The sequence below is a fragment of the Alexandromys fortis genome, unplaced genomic scaffold (genome assembly GCF_014885135.2).
Source record: "Alexandromys fortis isolate MF-2015 unplaced genomic scaffold, M_Fortis_MF-2015_v1.1 scaffold_261, whole genome shotgun sequence".
Lineage (NCBI taxonomy): Eukaryota > Metazoa > Chordata > Mammalia > Rodentia > Cricetidae > Alexandromys > Alexandromys fortis.
In genome coordinates, this window is record NW_026068144.1 from 1,567,419 (window position 1) to 1,588,847 (window position 21,429).

Genomic DNA, 21,429 nt, shown 5'->3' on the forward strand with positions numbered 1-21,429 from the left:
TCCTCCACCCCGCCGGTTATTTCCTGCTTATCTGACGGTGGCAGGAACCTGACTGCTTCCGACTGCTGCCTCAGACTGCAACCATCTCCACCACACTTCAGACTGCAGAGAACTCTCTCCTCCAGCCTTATATTCCTCTTACCCAGCCATTACATTTTCGTCTCCACCTCCCTAGTGCTGCGATCCCAAGAGCTGGGATCTCCTTTAGAGGGGATCCATTTCATGTAGCCCAGGGTGGCCTTGAACTAACAGCGATCCCTCTGCCTCTGTCTCTCGAGTCCTGGGATTAAAGCTGTGTGTCACCACTGCCTGGCCTCTAGTGGCTTAGTTCTGCATTCTGATCTTCAGGCACGCGTTACTTGTTAAAACAGAAACAAAAACCCACCACATCTAACTTTGGGTGCGGGAGCAGTACTTGTAGCTTCTCTGAACTTCGCCATCCTGCATCCTCCCTTCCTCCTCCCTCCTCGATGGAATGTCTTAGCAGAGGAGCCAGCTGTGCAATGCATGCATTTGCATCTATTGACTCTCTCTGCCTCTTGTTCCTGTGTCCGTGCCTCTCCGTGCATTTCTATGTGGGTGGTTCATCTGCATAGGAGTGAAAGCACATCTACAGGCTATTTTTTAATATCAAGTGTGTTCTTTAATCATTTCCTCCATCTGCTTTTTGAGACTAGTTCTTTCACTGAGCGTGGAGCTCCTTGATTGTCTAGATCTGACTGGCCAGCAAGCCCCAGCTATCGAGCAGTCTCTGCCTGCCTAGTTCTGAGATTATAGGCATGCATGACTGCACTCATGTTTTTACCCAGGGATCAGTATTCAGCTCTTCATAATCGCATAGCAAGCAGTTTACCAACTGAGCCACCTCCCAAGGCCCTGTATTTATTTTTAAATAACCTCAAAACACAATAACGACACCAAATTAGGAGGTTCATGCACTCTGATGCTCAGTAGGAACAAGAAGATGGACAATGTATTTTACTTTTATTAATGTGTATGCGTGTGCACCCATGTATGCAGGTGCCCTTGTGGGACAGGAAAGGATATTGAAGTCCTTGGAGTCTGGGGAGGTTGTGAGCTACATGATATCGGTGGTTGGTGGGAATCAAACTCAGGTCCTTTTCAGGAACATAAGGTTCACTCCAGTCAATCCCTAGTGCCCCCTCCCCAGGTCCTTGTTTACCAAGACTTTTCAAAAGTTAATCCACTGAAGGAAAAATATTGAGAAAATGACACAGAGAGTACTGACTTGATGGGAGATAATCAGATGTCTGAGAATGCTATTTTTAGTAAACTCAATCCTTTCTTCTCTACAGTGTAATTATATGGCACAGTTGGGGAGAAGATAAAATGAATCAGCCTCACAAGTTAATTGCAGGTGGGATCTGGCCCTGGCCTTTCTGTTTATTCAAAGAAGCCAGAAAAGTAAAGACGTCTTTCTAAGCTAATGTCTTAGAGGCCAAGCCTTCGGTCATCACTTTCGCTCTATGGAATCTGGGGGTGGTGACCTTCTCATTCATTCTCCCCAGCTGGTGATGAGGGATTTCCCTCTCTATGCTGTGAATACCATTGGCTAATAAAGAAACTGCTTCAAGCAGGGCAGAACAGAGCTAGGTGGGGAAAACTAAACTGAATGCTGGGAGAAAGAAGGCAGAGTCAGGGAGAAACCATGGAGCCCCTTCAGAGACAGATGCCAGATGGAACTTTACGTGGTAAGCCACAGCCATGTGGCGATACACAGATTAATAGAAATGAGTTAAATTAAGATGTAAGAGTTAGCCAATAAGAAGCTAGAGCTAATGGGCCAAGCAGTGATTTAAATGATACAGTTTCTGAGAGATTATTTCTGGGCTGCCAGGAATGAACAAGCAGCCTCCTACTACAAGCTACCTGTCATCATGCTTTGACCATGTCAAGCATGCCTTCTCCTCCATGTCTTTGGGCCCAGAATTCCCTCTGCCTGGACCACACTTCCCTCTCATCCACCCACACTGCCTCTCCAGAGCTCTACTCCAGCATCACCTCCTCAGAATGGTCTTCTCCAACCACCACCACCTCGCAGCATCCTCCAGCCTCTACATTCTGCCTTATTTTCTCCACATTTCTTATAATCACCAGACTTCACAGATACGTTTATCTTTTTTTCACCCCACTCTACAGAACATAAGCTCCTGAAGGGAAGAAATTTTGTCTAATTTTATCATAAAATATGTCTTCAATTTTCACGCATATAGCAGGCAACCAGAACATATTTGTTTAATGAATATATGGCTGATATGATGTAATTAGGGACAGTGGTGCTGGAAATTCTCCCTCTGATTCCCTGCATGTGTCTAGGACCTCAATGACAAAACTGAGAATCTCCAGATACTTAGGTCTCTCATATAAAGAAGCACAATGTTTGCAGTTAGCCTTTGTACTTTCTTGTGTTTACATCAAATCACCTATCATAATGCAAGGTAAACATTTTATTAATATTTATTGAACATGGCCAAAACAATGCAGTGTTTTCGCATACTTGTGATGCATGGTTGATTGAATCCATAGATGTAGGATAGAGACTGCCTTCCACTGTCAACACACACAAGGACTAACATTCCAAAAATACAACATTATTTCTTTTCAAAGCTTTATTCATTGTCTGTGTGTGTGTGTGTGTGCGTGTGCGTGAGTGCGTGTGTGTGTGTGTGTGTGTGTGTGTGTGTGTGTGTGACTCCCAACTTCTTACATGAATGCTGGGATCCAAACTCCAGTCCTTGTGTTTGCACAGCAAGCAAGAACTCTTTAATTGTTGATCCATTCTTCCAGTCCTGAATTTAACATCAGTTCTTGATGCTCCAGAGCTGTCCTCATGGATGGGTGTCACTAAAGAAGAGCTAAGGAGTAGCTCACTTGGCCCACAGGAATGTCTAGGCAGCCTCTTCAAAAGCCCATTATTGGGTGTGGATCTATTAGAAAACACTTTAAACCCTCCAGGAACCCACAAGGATGACCCCAACTAAGACTCCGAGCAATGGTGGAGAGGATGCTTGACTGGCCATCTACTGTAAGCAGGCTGGTAACTTCCTTAATTGCCATCAGTTAACTGATGGAGACAGAGGCAGAGATACACAGATAAGCACTGTGTTGAGCTCCTTCCTTACAGAAAAAAAGAAAGGAAGGATTGTACCAGCCAGAGGAGTCATGATGGGGGAACCCACAGAGACAGCTGACCTGAGCTCACAGGGGCTCATGGATGCTGGACCAACATAGGCCCTCTGCACATGTGTGTAAACATGCAGTTTGGTCTCTTAGTAAGGCTTCTAATGGTGAAAGCAGGATCTCTCCCTGGCACTTAGCTGACTTTTGGTAACCTGTTTCCCATGATGGATTACCTGGTCCTGCCTGGATGGAAGGGAGGAGCTTGGTGCTGCCTCAACTTGATGAGCCATGCTTTGTGCAAGCCCATGTGGAGGAGGAGTGAATGGTAAAGGGAAGGGGACAGGAGAGGAAAGATGGAAGGAGAAACTGGTTGGTATGTAAACTAAATGAAAAAATGTTATTTAAATTAAAAGAAAATAAAAAAAACCCACAAACTTCTCTTCTTGGGTGTTTTACCATTAATTTTCAGACTTATTATGTGTCAAGTCCTACCACAATCTATTCCTGATTTATTGTGAACAGCCTGCGATCTGATAGCAATCTAATATTGTGACAAAAATAGGATGTTGGGGGTTATTTGATCACACAGTGAACCCTAAGTTTGGGTTTGCATTAATTAAATAAAATCAACCTTGGTTTAGGAAGCCGAGTTAGCAACAAGTTGACAGAAAATTATCATAGAGAGCCAGAGGGTGCCTGTAAGATGATAGACAGATGCACAGGAAGAAGTAGGGAGGGACTTTGTGTGGCATGTGTCTTTTTGTTTTGGCAGAGCAGAAGCGCACTGGCTTTTGGAAGGTAGCCACCTAAAAGAGGTCAGCTAGTTGCCAGTCAAGATCTCTGAGCTAGCAGGATTTCACCCCAGCCTTTGACTCCTGAGTCTTATTGATAAACAGAATGATAGAGATTTAATTAAAACCTATATTTGGCAGCAACAACATAGGCGGGGCCTTCAGAAACAGAATTCCCATCAGGCCAGAACGTGAGTGGCCTCGCAGCTGCCAGAGAAGCAGGCCAATAGCTGCAGAGTCACAGTTGCATGCTGAACCAGCAGTAGATCAAAGCACAGCCTCTGTGCCAATAGAGAAACAACGGTAGGGCTTGTTTTTTACGGACAAGGTCATGTCCGGATGGATGGAAAAGCAATCTCAGGCCCAAAGAAGCTCTCAGCTCAATGGACGCTGGCAGCAGAAGCTTCTGTTCATCCCCAGCAGTGAGGCTAACAGAGACAGGAAGCCCATGAGCCACTTGAGCAGGAATCACAGTTGATGCCAAGCTTGGGAGGCCACTTGTCACTCTAGAAACAGTCTTCCCTGGGTGTTCGCAGCCGCTGGGGATGCCGCCTCTGCTTTGGCTCTGCAGTGAGAGGTTCAGCAGATACATCTTGGCATCTGTTCATTGCATGGCATCCAAGATGCTCCCAACTCAAGATAAATGGGGAAAGATGGATGGCTGTGCCTGTGGCTCTCAAGGCAGATCTCACATTCTGCTGCCTAATTTCATGTCTGTGTGATCCTAATGAACTAATTTGTGGAACATTAGTAGAGATAGCTATGCATTTAGCCCCCTGAAGACAGAATGCAAATCCGTTTTACCTGGTGGAATCCATATGCCTGCATATGATTGATAGAGTCTGCCAACTTTTGCTGAATGCATCTTGGGAAAAATGTATTGTGGCTAAAAATTAAAAATGCACACTCTTTTTTTTAAAATAGTGTTTAGAAGTGTGAAGTAATTCCAGAAGCTGATCTATCCATGTTCCCACAGATCTGGAGCCAGCACGTCTCTCTTCCCACTGGCACCAAGTTCCTGAGCCAAGCTGCCTCCGGCACATAAAAGCACTGTTTCCACTCAGTAGAGCACACAGATGAACAAATGACCCAAAGCCAGGAGCTGATGGCTTGGTATGTCTCATTCCCCTGATGCCCTGCAACTTGGATGTCTTCTAATTGTCAACAGGTAGGGCTCAGTCCTATTGAGAACAAACAACCATCCTGGAATGCTAAAAACAAAAAAGGAAAAGTGACCGTGTGTGTGTATGCGTGTGTGTATGTGTGTGTGTGTGTGTGTGTGTGTGTGTGTGTGTGAGAGAGAGAGAGAGAGAGAGAGAGAGAGAGAGAGAGAGAGAGAGAGAGATATCTTGGGTCTATTTTTTTTTAAGGTTTCACTGTCTTAGTAGATAAAATGGACCATTATATACTGATGGCACATTTCAAGCTTTCTACTGAGATTTCATTTCACTTGTGGTGGGTGTTGAATTTTACTAACTTTACAATGGCTTGCTAGCCACTTGAATGTCAACAGTGGTACAGTCTTGTATTAGTGATTTAGTACTGTTTTGACTTTGGACAATATCTTTGATGACAGAACTCATTTTCAGGTGAAGAAACTAAACTGTCTCTGGGTTGTGTGGGAACACACACTGGCTTATGTTAATGTCTGTTTTCTGTGCTGCCACAGGCAAACCAGATACAGGCCAAAAGATCATTTATGCTTATGCCTTGAAAACAGAAGAATCAGAGAGGCTTTCCAATCCCCACGTAGCCCATTTCCCCTCATTTTAGTATTCTCAAGGAATCTTCAGCTGCTCAGCATTGAAATAGAGTCCTGAGACCAGTTCCCTCATCACAAACAAGTAAGTTAGGATTGTCTCTTCAACCGGCTCAGATGACTCTGAAAATGTTTGAATTCTTTCTGTCCTCATAGATGTGAACTTGGGGACAAGTTCCCTTTCTTCGTTGATTTAAGATCAATGGAGCATTGTGTTTTAAACAGGGTCAGTTTCTTGTGTTGAAAGCTAGGAGGTAGGATAGGCATCCCACCTTGATCTCTCCTCAGGGATACAGATGATGCTCCCAATGTGCTTAGCTGTACTCTTAAAATCAGGACTTGACCCCGTTTATAGTCCGAGTTTTGAAAATTCTCTAAAGCCACATGTCATCACGGCCTGACCCTTAAGTTGACTCACATATTCATCAAACAGATATTTTTGAACCAACATTTTGTCAGAGACACCGTCAGTACTCCCAGCTACTGAACTCCCAGACCCTTCAGTGTTTCCTGAACTAGCAGTCAGCTACCAGACATCTGACAGTGACCTGCTTATTCCTCAGTGTGTGCATTGCACCAGATTTCACTCCTTGCTCAGCGATGCTACCTGCGTGGGTAGCACTTTCAAACCCCTTGTATGGAACCTTGGCCCTCTAGAGCCCCTTATCCAGGGCACACACAGCATTGCCTTCCCAGCGCTCACTTTTACAAGTTTACCTTAAACTTTTCCTGCTTCTTCTTTCACTAGCATTTTCAACCTGCTCACTGGTTTTGAATTTATCAGAAACGGCAGAGTTGTTAATATTCTTGAAACAACTGAGAGCTAAGCTTACACAATGTGCCAGACGGTGTCAGCCGCGGAAAGTATGCCAGAGACCAAAGAGAGCCCTATGGTCATGAATACCACCTAATGATGTGCTCAGAGTGCTGTAGGTTTCTTTTTCTTTGAAATTTTAGGTTTGGTTTTCAAAAGCAAGGTGCACACATTGGATCTCAAGTAGACTTACTTTAGTATGGAACTGAATTTTAATAACCACTCCAGAGCTGAATACCTCTACCCAAATACTTTTATTTATTGACGCCATGCTGTAAAGCTTTTCACACATACTAACAACCATGTTTATAAAAATCCTGCTTTTCAAGGTGACCCAAGGTTTGACATGTCTCAAAGTGTCAAAGTAAAATAATGGACTTCAGACTTGCGTAAAGCATGTCCACTCGGATACACCAATACAGATTTTACTAGCCCAGAAAATGCACTGTGTATAATGCACTAGGCTGAAAACGGTGCATCCAAGAGACTTCTTTATTAAGAACCATGCAGCTTCACAGGCTCAAACATGATGGCTTATGATGCCTACATAAGAGTGAGACAATCTCAGAAATATGCCTGCCTCTTAAGCACTCAGAGGGAACATGAGCTGCTTGGAGATGGTACTGGCCCTCTCTGAAGATGATCAGTATTCGCTTATTCCTACGTAAGAGAAATTGAGGGAAAGTGCCCTGTGCCAGTACAATGTGGGTTTATAAAGCACTTCCGGTTCAACGCATGGTTTGACCTTCATGTCAAGTGTCACCAGCGTGGTTAGGGAACCTGTTAACAGGTGGGAGAGCAGAGACTCAAGCCCATGTCCTTTCTGTAGCTCAAACTTGCTCCACTCATTCTCCCAGAGGGAGCAAGAGTCTTCTCCCACACAATCAGCCTCCTTAGCCATCTTCCACCTGTTACCCGAAAGGAATGTAACAGAGTTTGAAAAATTTATGGCCAGAGTTAAAGCAATCACATCAGCTTCTTGCTTGCCTCTGCTAAAAAATAATAATAATAATAATTCATTCAATGGTAGCTACACAAAAATTTCCCAGATAAAGAGGGAAATAGAAAGAGAAGAAGAACAGAAGCAACAGAGCCTCCTGGAGGCCAAGTCAGAATGAAGGTCTCAATTAAGTCCGGGAGTGTAGCTCATAGCGTTGGACAGATGACAGTATATTTTAAATGCTATTAGACCGGGAAGCATAGCAATTTCATCTACACAAGCAACTGGGTTGTAGATTGATGCTGCTGATGCCACAGTTATTATAAGGCTGCAAACTGCAGTCCCCCAGGAGAATAGATGTCATATAAGAAAGATTATCCTAATTATATTCACTTGTAAAATTGATTTGCACAGCCATTCATTTAACATTCACTTTATTTAAAAATAGGGTTATACAATCAGACAAATGCCAGGGCCTCTTCATTTCAACTAAATCAGAAGACTCCAATAGATGGAATGTTTTTCTAGAATTTATATTTGGGAAATGAAGATAAAAGTAATAGGTTAATATAAAACTGATATCTTAATTTTTTAAATCAAATGACTGCACTTTTACCTACCCTATTCTCCTATCCTTCTTAATCCTGATACTCTGTAATAGAAGAATATTTAAAATAATAACTTCTATAAGGGTAAATACCGTCCCAGCTTGGACCAGCATCTCCCTAGTCTTCTACAGAAAATAGAACATTAACCCACACTTAATAGGGCCTCATAAATGCTGGATGAATGAACAAATATACAATGAATTCACAAAATGCTTCTTCAATCACTAAAAGATATGAAATGCAGCTTTGTTATTAATCAAGACAGAGTGAGGGCACATGCTGCAGACGTCAGCTGTCTCTCATCTCGCTGGCCAATCGGTGATGTAACCACCCTCTTCCACATCACTTTAATACATGCCTATAATATTTAGCTTTGGAACACTTGGATTTAGCCTTTTGCTTATAAAATACCAGGAGTGGGGGAAGAAGGAGAGAGGGAGAGAGAGAGAGAGAGAGAGAGAGAGAGAGAGAGAGAGAGAGAGAGAGAGAGAGATTTCCCAAGGCTAGTAGACTAACAAGGTGAAAAGTGGGATATCAATTTTATTGCTGAAAATAGCTACGTGCTCCTTAAAAAGAGATCTTGTCAGAACACTCTTCAATACAATGGAAACCAAGGACTATTTTCACCATTTGTCTTGTTCTTCTAGCAAATCATTTTAGTCTACGGAACGCTCTAACTGAACCGTGCAACAGACGCTAACACAGTGGTTCTCACCTTTCCCGATGCTGTGACTCTTTAATTCAGTTCTTCGTGTTATGGTGACCGCCAACCATAAAATTATTTTTGTTGCTACTTTATAACTCCAATTTTGCTACCTTTATGAAACATTATGTAAAGATCTGTGCTTTCCAATGGGCTTCTTAAGCCTCTTTGAAAGGGTTATTCAGTCCGCGGGGGGGGGGGGCACTACCCACAGGCTTTTAACCTAACTGCTCTAACATGACATTTGATGTAAGAACACACCTTTAAATTAAACATCATGCTTAGTTTCTGGTTTAATCTGTACATTAGAGTACAGAATGGCTACATTAGGAGAACTTCAGCCACTGTTCCCACACCTTCCGTCCTACAGACCTACACAGCAACATGGACACAGCAGAAAATCCAGTCCGCTAGGCAGTGTTGGAAAGGCAAAGCATTTCAGACGCAAAGATTTAAAGGCTGTTTGCTGGAGGGGGCTGCTTGTTCGTCCCGGCTGCCCAGATCTGAAATAATCACACAGAAATTCTAGCCCATTAGCACTAGCTTCTTATTGGCTAACTCTTACATATTAATTTCACCCATTTTTATTAATCTGTGTATCGCCACGTGGCTATGGTTTACAGCCTAAAGTTCTAGTGTCCATCTCTGGCTGGGCTACATAGCTTCTTCCTGACTCCACCTCCTTTTTCCCAGCATTCAGTTTAGTCTTCCCCACCTAGCTCTGTTCTACTCTATGAGGCCAAGCCAGTTTCTTTATTCATTAACCAATTAAAGCAGCACATAGACAGAAGGACCTCCCACACTAGCTGCTCTTGAATTCACATCTATGAAGCAGTTTTAAAAGAAAGATAAAGAAGTTGTCTAAGTCGAGATATAAAACAATGAACTGTGGCTGAGGGGATAACCAGGTTTGAAAACATAACTTATTCAAGAAGCCCTGATCAGTGGGGTGGAGGAAAGCACAATTAAGAGTAGACCATGGAGCCGGGCGGTGGTGGCGCACGCCTTTAACCCCAGCACTCGGGAGGCAGAGGCAGGCGGATCTCTGTGAGTTCGAGACCAGCCTGGTCTACAGAGCTAGTTCCAGGACAGGCTCCAAAGCCACAGAGAAACCCTGTCTCGAAAAACCAAAATAAAATAAAATAAAATAAAATAAAAGAGTAGACCATGGCTATTCATATCATGCATGATACTTTGTAAAATACTTTCCTGTAAGTTATATCTTATTTACACACTAGTTCAGCGACACACAGCGTCTGTAGACCCCATCTTAGAGATCAGGAAACCCAGACCCAGAGAGTTAATGACCGACTCCAAGTGTTCAACTTGACCTTTGGTCTATTGGCACAATATTTCTTCTTTCTTCATCCCAATTCTACCAATGAGTTGGGTGGGCGAAGCACTGCAAATGACACCTACAACATATATTGTCACCAAGAGCTGAGTACAAAGCAAAGCTATGGAGAGCCATGTTACAACTTCATACAACACTCAAGACTATATTTTTGCACTGTGCTGGAGGTGTACCTTCACTCTTTCCTAATTTATTTTACATTAGTATCTTATGCCTGATGCTTTTGTTTATTTTTTCCTCTTTTTAAAAAGAACAGCTTAAATGGTTCATAAAGTGCTAGTATTTTGTGTGTCGTATACAAAATATATTCTGTAAACTATCCTAAATTCTGTTAGCTACATCGAAAGTACGTGGGTAACTGCATTAGACTCCAATTATAGCTCCTCTCTTGGTTCTTGAATTAGAAAGATAAGCACATTAAGCACATTTGTTCTTTCTCTGTCTTTATGTGACACACCCACTATTTTATCTTACACAAACAGCAATACTGAAATGCATCCCAGCCCTTAGCCTTTCACTTCTGAAGCATGTTTTTGTAAGAGCAAACAGTCAAACTCCAGTCTGGATAGTTGCTGCTTTCGGGATAGACAGCATGCTTACCTTTAGTTTGGAAGGGCCGTACAGAAGAAGGAAGGACTAGGTGGGAGGTTTTCGTTATGTCTTTACAGGCAGAATGTGTCCTGGTGGGTAGCTCTCAGACCGTGTGGAGGCAAAGTGCATAGTCTGGCTTGTGGGGGACCTCATGCTGCTGAGAGACAAGAGCTCTTAACTCTAATTCCTTTTGGATAAAGAAAATAAGACACAGAAGACTCTTGGAGGCTTTGTAATCTGCTGTCTGAGAGGTCTTTTTTCCCTTTGCTTTGTTGCACTTCTTTGAACCCAGATGTTTCTGGGGGCCAGGGGATACTCACTGGGTTTTTATTTAGTTACTTGCATGAATGTGGGTGGGAGATAAACTAGAGCAGGAGCAACCAATGCATCAGTGGATACACCAAGGAAGAAATTGACACCCATTTCCCCCAGCCACCAGTAATTGTCTACAGGCCTTCAGGGATGGGTGGAGCCTCACGGGCCCTTACCCCTTCCAAGATGGAATGTTGGGGGACTACTCTTGTGTAGCTCTTAGACATATAACCCCAGTTTTGGAATCCCCTGTTTAGCTATATCACTGGCTGGCTCTGAAGGTCATTTCTGCAGAACTAGTGGGACAATTCTCTAGAGATAAAATTCTAAGAGTGAGCAATTATTGTCATATCCAAGGTTCCTTTTTGGGACAAAGACAGTTTTCTGATATTAATAAGTTCCCAAACTATACATTGCAGAGAAACACAAAGGTCTTATCTTAAAAATTAATGTAGTCTGCCATTCTCCTGTTCTGTTCCTGTTCCAAATTCTTACAGGCAATGGGAGAAACATGGAGACTATTCAGATAGCTATCCCTATTGAGTGTCCCCAAGAAGCTCGACACCCAAGTATTTTCCACCCAACTCCCTGGGTTGGGGGTTGACACAGTGCCTCATCTCTCATTCTCTCTGTTTTCTATTAACCCCTCAGCATATTTGTACTTGCCTAGAAACAGCATCTGGTCCCCGACTGGCCTATCAGAACCCAGTTGGATGACAGTGAAGTCCTACTGCTGACTGTCACCTCTAGTTCAGTGACAGGGACCCACGAGCCCTAAGAGTTCACTGTGATCTGCTCAGGACCACAGAGGCCTTGCACAGGAAGAAAGAGCATCACTTCTGAGATTCCTTAATTGTATCACCCCTGTCTAAGAGAAACAGTTCTTTGGTCCACATAGGATTTTACCAATGATTAAAGATAAAAGAAAACTGGCACACTAATGAGTTTTTTTTTTTGCGTAAATAGTTCAAAATGGGCTGCATATTTGCTTCTTCAGGTTGGCGAGCATCTTCAGTGTTTTTCAGGGTTAGACACTATTTTATGATCATCAATACTGAGAACACCTAGTGCAACACATAGTACAATACATAGTACAAGAGGCAGGAGGTACTATTAGGGCCATTTCAGAAATTAGTCAAAATTCTGTTCTAATTCCAAGCCAATTTTTTTTTATAAAACCAAAGTGAGCAATTCAAACTGCAGTCTTTAAAATCAAACATTCTAATAATAGAATCCAGAGATGTGCTAATTTATACATAAGGGATGGCTATAGGAAAATACTGAAAGCCTGTGTTTTCCAGAGTTAAACTATTATGTTTCTAAAAGAACAACAACAACAAAAAATCATTGTGTGTACAGTAAAAGCTGAAACTCACAACACACGATGCTGTCGATTCTGAGTTAAGATATTCCCAGCGGTACCCACTGCAGTCTCACACAGCAATGGGAATACAGTGGTCACATGGTAAGTTCACTGAAGTCATGAGATACAACCAACACGAGTTCTACTGGTGATGTGGGAGTGTCATATATCAATCTGTTGATTTCATTGGTTAAGCAATAAAGAAACTGCTTAGCTGGCCCTGATAGGTTAAAACATAGGTGGGAGGAACAGAATAGGATGCTGGGAGGAAGGGGAAGTGAGCTCAGACTCTGTTCTGCTCCTGGAAAGACCCGACAGCTCTGCTCTCTCGAGCAGAGATGCCATGCTCAGCTCTCCCGGGTAGACGCGATACCTCTGCGCTCTGAGGCAGATGCATGAAGCTCAGACCCAGGATGGACGTAGGCTAGAATCTTCCCAGTAAGCACACCTTGGGGTGCTTACACACATTATTAGAAATGGGCTAAATTAATATGTGAGAATTAGCCTAGAAGAGGCTAAATAGAAAAGGGCCAAGCAGTATTTAAAAGAATACAATTTGTGTGTTGTTATTTCGGGCATAAGCTAGCAGGCGGCTGGGGTGCTGGGGACGCAGCCCCACCGCACTTATTACTACATACCGTAAGCTCCTTGGATTCATTAGACATTTGATTTTAAATTAATCTTTGTTCACTGTAAGTTTACAACCCTTGCACCATTGCAAAATTTTGCATCGCCTGCTCTCAATTATGCGACCCAATATAGGGTCATGTATTCACATTTCTTGTAAAAAAGTCTGAGATGATCCTAATTCTGGAACACATCTTGACCTAGAAGTTTGGACTGGTAAGTGGAAAGCATATACTATCGAGCCCGGTTCTTACAGGCATGATAGAAAGAATGCCCTCTAGAGGTAGCCACACTGCAATTCCCAGCACCTGGGTTAGATGGCAAGAGGAACTTCATAGACTTTAATTGCAAACGATGGATGTAAGTGGAAAAATTATCCTAGATTGGCCCTTAGAACACATGAGCTGTTAAAAACAGAGAACTTGGGGGCTGGAGAGATGGCTCAGAGGTTAAGAGCATTGCCTGCTCTTCCAAAGGTCCTGAGTTCAATTCCCAGCGACCACATGGTGGCTCACAACCATCTATAAAGGGGTCTGATGCCCTCTTCTGGCCTGCAGACATACACACAGACAGAAAATTATATACATAATAAATAAATAAATATTTAAAAAACAGAGATCTTTCTCCAATGGGAGCTGGAGAAACACAGCAGACGGGAAACCAGAGAGATTCTAGGCAGAAAGCAGACTTCATTGCCCTGGAAGGGCCACAGAGTAAGAGAAGGAGTGTAAGCCACCTCCAGGAGCCAATTATCCCCTAACCAATACCATCAGCTCATGTGCCCTGGTCGGCAGAGATAGAACATGGCGTTTAGATGGCCCACTTGGTCAAGAGTCCTAATAAGTCTAGGTTCTTCTCCAGAACCACCAGAGAGCAGCTCACATGACATGATTTCAGCCTGGCATACCTTAATCATGCCACCCTAGGCTCCCAGCTTGTTTCCGTCAGAAGAATTATAGTGAACTAAGTGTATTGCTATTTGTTTTTACAGTAACGAAACCAACCCCCACGACAAGTCTGCCTCCACCTGCAAAATGTAAATTCTTGGCATCACTGACCCCTGGGTCCTAGCCTACGTGCCTGATCCCAGTCAGACTGTTCTCTTCCCTAGCTCCCCCACACACGTTCTGTGCTTTCACACTATTGACATTCTGCTCCCCAAACCTCTCCCTCACCACCTGCCCTTCCAGCACACCATCCTCTCCCATTGTCCCACCTATACCCAAACCCGTGCACACTCCCTCCTGAAACCTGATCAAACCCTGCCTCTGCCTTGGCTTCTAGCTGCTCCCCTTCTCCCCAGTAGAATTAAAACTCTGGAAGAGGGAGATCTTGTTTTATGTCTCCCCGATAGGCTCTCTGAGGCTCACCATTACATGTGCTGAACCATGGAACAGTTGCTCAGGGAAGGAGTGAAGTCATGGAAACCAGGCCGAGAGTACAGGGCAGTAAAGCATGGGGTCAGGGAGGACACGGGCAGCCGGCCCAGGCCAGTCTTCCAGTGTTCCTACTGAAAACAACCCTCCTGCTCACTGGGACTTCTAAAGAAATGCATTCCCTCATAAGATGTGTACCCAAGCCCAGGAGATGCACAGCACAAGCATTTGAATTAAGTCTTTGAATCTGCATATATAGAAATAGGGTCACCAAGGCATTTTCATGTCTCATGAAAATCTCTTTCGTATCTTTTGTTTATTCTCCACTTGACTACTCTCTCCTGTCCCCCTTGTCCCCTCTTGCTGTCCCTTTTCTCCTTCTGGTTTTCATGGCATGCATATTCTATTACTTCCCTACTTTTATAGATAAAAAACCAGAGGCCCCCAAAAGTTTATGAGATTCACCCAGACAGTCCCAGGAACAAACTCGACCACAGGCCCTTAATTTCTCACCCTCATGCAGAAGAACCGGGCAGCTGTGATGATCCATGCAAAGCTCACAGAAAGTGAGCAGCAAAAGGCTAGAGCCCAGTCATGGACAAACACCACCCGCTTGAGTCTCAAAGGGATAGGATAGAGAACAATTGAGCAGCACGCCTGGTCCTCCTCTGGCCTCAGTGGCGCACGGGCATATACAGACACACACATGTGCATATACCATAAACATTACACACACACACACACATACACACACACGCATATACCGTGAACATTACACACATACACACACATGCATATACCATGAACATTACATACACTTACACACACATACACGTGCTTATACCGTGAACATTACACACACTTACACACACACACACACGCACATACATACACACACATTTGGAGATACTTTTTCATCATAACAGATTCTAGGCCTGGTGAGACAATGGAATTTTAAAGACAATATCCTTGCATTCCAGAGACAGAATAAACTGCAGCTAAAACTTGAAAGTCTTCACTGGGCAACTGATTTCATTTTAGAAAGATATAAGATGACTCTCCTTACTCTAGCCTCCTCCCTCAGGAGTTCTCATCTCACGGAAAAGGTCTGAGGATTGGCGACAATTCTTCTGTCATGTCTAAAGGCATACCAAAATTATTATGGGAGTGGGGACTGACATCCCACAGATGTGCAAGACAAGGCCTTGCAGGTCTGTGATTTGTACGCATATCTTTGACCATCAACTTCTTCATTTATAAAAGAAATTCTTGTAATTCCCTTGTTTACATGTCAGAAGTTATGGAATGAATGGGAAAGGAAATGACAGCCTGAGAGCATGCTCGAAGGTAACCGCGTGTGCTTCTGAATAAGATAAGCTTCTCCCCCATCTACAGCTGTGCCCAAACCCCAGCTCCTCTTCCAGGAAGCCCTGCTGATGCTGCTGGCTTCCCACTCCTTAGACAGGAAGGCTTGGCTCTGCTACCTGTCCCTGCACTTACGGTAATACGAAACTGATGGATTCTCTTCAAAATACAAAGTTGTTCAGAACGCATTGACGATTTCCAATTATTTCCAAAAACAGAAGAAAACACTGACATCCCCTTCACATCTGTCCTTGCCTACTCCCAGTGTGACAAGACATTCACACTTCTTCCCCCTCTGCTTGATCCCCACAAATCTTTCTCCATGCTGCCGCTGGCTGGACTTTTGCCCCAGGAGTCCTTCATTGCCATCTCACACTCAAGGTCTCCTAAAGGTCATTCAGGAAGCCCTGGCCCAGGCCCTGATGTAATGGGAATGTGTGGAAACCCGTAATTTCCCTCAGAGCACTTATTACCATTCGACATTAAACATTAGCTAAACCTCTCCACACCTCCCCATCAGTAAAGTTCCTGGTGGCAGGGGTTATTTTTACTCCAACTTTGTTATCTTGATGCTTTAAAAAAAAAAAAAAAAGAAATCAGTAATTAAACCAGGCTTGGATACTAACTTTGTGGTCTGTGAGCTAAAACTATTATTGGGAAAGAGGAGAGGGAATCAACCCGGCAGGTGTTAGGGATTAACTTGGTACATTTGTATGAATTCTATCTTTTATTCATCTCCAAAACTCTCCTAGATACTAGTAGTCTTCCTCTGCTGCCATACCAACCCATGACAGACGCGGTAGTTTACACTGGCAAGGTTTACAAGCAAAATATAAACATGCCATTAAGTGGATTTTACATATGATACAGGAGCCAGCCTTCTAACGGAAAGATCGCAGCCTCTCTGAGCACCCCACTGCTAAGGGAACCTCAGCAAACATTACAGCAGAACTCAGCAGGACCCCCAGCCCCAACATGGGGAGAGCAGAAAGAGAAAAAGAAAAAAAAACTTTCATCAACATCCATATTTCTTCAGTCTAGGTGCTTCCCGTTCCCTTCCCCCTCCTCATCACTTCCCACTTGAAACTCCAGCAGACAGAGGAGCAGGACGGCACCACACCATGCATGCCAGGGGAGCTTACGACACGTTCGAACAAGACTAATCATGGTAGATGTTTGGTGTCTATTTTAACCTTTTATCCTGGTTTTGAAAAATGTAATTACTCTGGCAATGTAATTCAAGTACAAACAGAAGCATGCATGCCTGGGTTTCTCGGGGCTCTGGCTGTTGCTACTGCTCTTCATTTTAGGGGTCTTCGAAACGGAGTGGCTCGGGGGGAGTTTAGTGTAAGGCATGTTGAGGGCACACTGAGTATGAGAACGTTTGATTGGGGAGGGGAGGGAAAACCTCAGCGAGGTCTCAAGAACAAAACTTTAGAACTTTGGACTAAAGACTACAAGTCTTGTATTGGTGGCGTTTCTTCATCGTCTGCACAGTAAGGACACAGTCACTAGTCGAGGTCAATGGTTGAGGGGGCCAGAAAGCCAGCTTGGCAGTTAGGAGCACTGGCTGCTCTTGCAGAGGACCTGAGTTTGGCTCTCAGGACCATCATGGCAGTTCACAACTGTCTGTAACTCTAGCTCTAGGGGATAAAATGCCCTCTTCTGGCCTCCTTAGGCAACATATATACATCATACCCATACGTAAACAGAGATACCCATACACATAAAATAAAAACAAATAAATAAATCTCTGAAAAAAAAAACTGACAATTAAGGAGTAACTTAGGGATCATGAAGACCTAGGCATGAACGAGACATTCAGCATGTTGCTTAACCAAGGCTACCCTCAGACTCCTCACTTGCAAGACAAAAGATGGACGTTTCAGGAAGGCTCAGTCAGTAAAGCACTTGCTCTACAAGTGTGAGAATTTCAGTTCAATCCTCAGAACCTATAGAGAAGTTGGGAAATGCATGCTTGCAATCCCAGAACTGTAGAAGCAGAAGTGTGAGAATGTCTTGCTCACTGTCCCCCAGTCTAGTCTGACTGGTAAGTTTCAAGCTAATGGGAGATCTAAAATGAGGGAAATGGCTTTCTTCACAATGACACCAAAGAGTGCCTCTGGCCTTCACATACATGCACATATACCTGTACTCACATGTGCACAGAGTACATAAAAAGCAAGTAAAATGGACAAAGAAGCGGTAGCTAGCTCACAGTGCTGTGAGCGCTAACAGAGACACTCTGCAGCCTGCTGTGCCTTTGCCACATAATAACCCTAGAGACACGTTAATGATTAGAATATTATCAGACTCAGAAGTAGGCAGAACAGAGATAACCATATCCCCGTGGGCCAGCCTCTAAAGTGAGCTTCAGGCAGCTGCCCTAGTCACGTACAACCCACGCGGACGTGAATGTAAGTCAAACAGTAGCAAATCCTGTTAATTCACAGTGTAATTAAATGTCTGGCAGAATACTGTACTTTGTAATGCAGTTTATTGTTCTTCCAAACTATAATCCAAGAAGCAAATTATATTTGAGCTTTCTAAAGCACCTGGTCCATAAAAGAATTCACACCAGTTCTTAGCATAAAATTCTACATCCTATGCAGAATCCATGAAGTCAAAAAGATGCTCATGTTTCAGAATGCAATCTAACTCGGGAACGGGCTGAGTCCTGCCCCTGATGTATCTGGGAATAAAGTCTTACTAGACCACAACGATACTTGTGCATGTGTGTGCAGTCATGACAAGGATTGTTTGGCCCACAGACCGTACCTTATTTACTATGTAACTTTTACTGAGGAAAACAACAACAACAACAACATCAGAAAAACTACAAAACACCAAATAAAACCATGCTGTAGATGTGGGGGGAAATTAAAAACATATTAAAATGTCCAACTTTACTGGAGTTTCTTCTTAGTACCAGCCCCATTGGGAAAAAGGTAATGTTTAACCCATGAAGTACAAGGTTAAAAAAAAAAAGGCTCTACCCCCGCCCCCATATATGGTGAATGGCAGGACCTTAAAGGTTGCGGTATTTGAGCTCCAGAGCATGCTCACTGTGTCAGTGGCCGCTTGCCTCTGCCTCCCTGACTTTGGGATTCTGCACAGTGGTAAGACTCACGTGGGCTCTGTCGTCACTCTTGGTTGGTATTGTTCTGGGTCCTTGCCCTGATGTCTGCTCTGCAGCTGCTTTCGTGGTGACATTCTGAGGCTCCAGCTTCTGTAGTTCTGGCTGAGCACAGTTCTGTGACTTTGTTCTCAAGCTATTGGTGATTTCTGCAGACTGCGCTTTCCTGGCGAGAAACAACGGGGGAAATGAGCAAAACATCCTTCAACAGGAACAGGTCTTCTGAAGCAGATGTCTGCAATCCAAGCCAGAAGAAAACAGCAGCAGCTTGCTGGTTGTAATGCTTAGCATTACCTAAATCTTCATAACACCATCTGAGGCTGTCCTTGCATTGTAATAAAAGATTCAGAGAAATACTATAATTTACCCAAGACTACATCATGGTTTTGTTAGGATTTGAACCCAGGGCTACCTAGCTTCTGGCTCAGCTAGGCTGCCAGTACATGTTGTCTTCTTACGGCTATCCAAAGACTATCCCCTGCATTGCTGTTTTATAAGCTCATTTATACTTTTGATCTCATGAGAATTGGAGTGAGACTCTATTAGTCTTTGGGTGCTGAAGTTGGTTCCCCACCTCTGTTCCGCTCACCCGCTCAGAGTGGGGCTGCCCAGAACTAGAGGAGGGTACCCAGCAGGGATGATAATCACCTGCCTCTGTTCCAAGTCGCTCATGTGTCCAGTTGACCCTGTCGATTTCCCATGAAACTCTCACTGCCCCTAGAAGAGGTTCAGACTCCTATGCCCAGCCCTCAGAGTACCCCATCTCTAGGGGTTTATATGGTGTACCCCAAGTACTCAGAAGCTTTCACCACTCCCCACAGAGCTGTTCAAAATCCTGACTACATCCTCTAATTTCTCTCCTAACCTTCTATAGCTGATACGCAACTCTTCTTCAAGGCTCAACTCAGATTTCCCCTTTTCTATGCTGCAGAATGCTGGACTCTCACCTGGAACAGGGGGATTCTGTTTACACGTTAGCCAAGCCTCCCTCTGGGCACAGCCTGCATTGCAGCAGCTGGTTGTGTATTTTTGCCTTGTTTCCTTCCTAGGCTTGAATGAATTCTTCTGACTCTGCATTCCTGGTGCCTGGCATAGCTCAGACTCTGCCATCCAGCTGCCCACAGCTGGTTCAGTTCTCACAAACACACCTGACACTTGGCTGCATGCTGTGCTGCTGCTCCAGGAAGATGCTAACCTAACCAAGCAGAGGTGGAGCAGGGGCAGCCAGCACGCTCGTGCAAATCAGCCCTGGGATGTCTGTGAGAGGCAAAGCAGTTGCTGGGCAGCACTGCAGGCCAGAAGGGTATCGCTGAAAGTTCAAGCGAACTTTCTGGAAAGACCTAAAGTGATTCTTCTGACCCTCGAGTGTCACTGTGTTCTCCTACCACAAGCAAGAGGTTTTGATACAGCCTGTTGCAGCTGAATGTGAAATGCCCCATAGGCTGACGAGGCTGGACACTTGGTTCTAGGTGATGGAGCTATGTGGGAATGTTGCAGAACCTTTACAAGGTGGAGTCTCATTGGAGGGAGTGTCTCATCCGGGCCAGTCTTGATGTTTTATACTCCAGCCCCATTTTCTGCTCACCCTGCCCTCTGACCGCAGGTGTAATGTGACCAGATCCCTGCCACTGTGCCTCCCCAGCCACGATGGACTCCATTCCTTTTTAACTTTGAGACAAAGAAACCTTTACTTCCTTGAGCGGCTTTTGTCAGGTATTCTGACACAGCGGTGAAGAGAAGGAACTGATACGCACTGCCCTTTAGCATGCAGCCGGGCGCAGCTGGGGCGCAGCTGGGGCGCAGCTGGGGTGCAGCTGGGGCGCAGCTGGGGCGCAGCTCGCCTACCTGAGCTCCGAGTCCTGCGCCGCTCTCAGATGGGCCCTCTCAGCAAGGATCTCCTCACAGAGCACATCGTAGGGCTTGTCTAGATGGTGTTCGCCCATCACCCAAACCCACACCTTCTTGTCGGCGCCCAGCTTCCAATGGACAGATTTGCCATTCTCTGCAAATGAAACAAAATTTGGGTTGAACAAACTATTTATTGGATATTATGTTATTATGTATTCCGATCACTTTAGTATTTGTCAGTCTCGGGTTGGGAGTGGTAAAGCAAAACACTTCCAACCTGCTCAGGAGCAAACAGTGACGCTAGGGGCTGTGACGGCTTCTTCACAAATATGATGGGCCTCGTGCTTCCACCTGCCAGTGCTGAGAAAGAATGACCTCATTCACGGCGTTCATTATCCTTGAGGGTAAGAGAGTGACCTGGCATCAGGAGTTTGCTCAAGCATTTGGCATTTGCACTACCGTCACAGCACTTAAAACAAGCTCTAACTCTAAAAGTTAGAATGGTTTCATTCAAACATTAGCCTTGCTACGTACCAGCTATGTGATTTAGGAACATTCATATCTTTAAGACTCGATTTCCTCATCTGTAAAATGGGAACACCAACATCCATTACAATGATGGCTGTGAATAGCCGGCATGCCAAGGATAACAGGAGTTCAGCAGAGGTTACCGGCTATCACCAGCCAGCCTATTACTTACT

General features: G+C 44.2%; 1 protein-coding gene across 5 annotated transcripts in view; it reads right to left on the minus strand.

The window, feature by feature from the left end:
- The window catches only part of Sh2d4a (SH2 domain containing 4A), a 58,589-nt gene that overhangs the window by 23,654 nt on the left and 13,506 nt on the right, over positions 1-21,429 (minus strand). For all 5 annotated transcript variants that reach the window (XM_050126885.1, XM_050126884.1, XM_050126883.1 and 2 more), the window contains 2 exons: positions 20,726-20,882; positions 18,875-19,046 (listed from right to left, as the gene is read on the minus strand). In XM_050126885.1, coding sequence (XP_049982842.1) covers positions 18,875-19,046; positions 20,726-20,882 — 329 coding nt within the window. The remainder of the gene's footprint in view (positions 1-18,874; positions 19,047-20,725; positions 20,883-21,429) is intronic.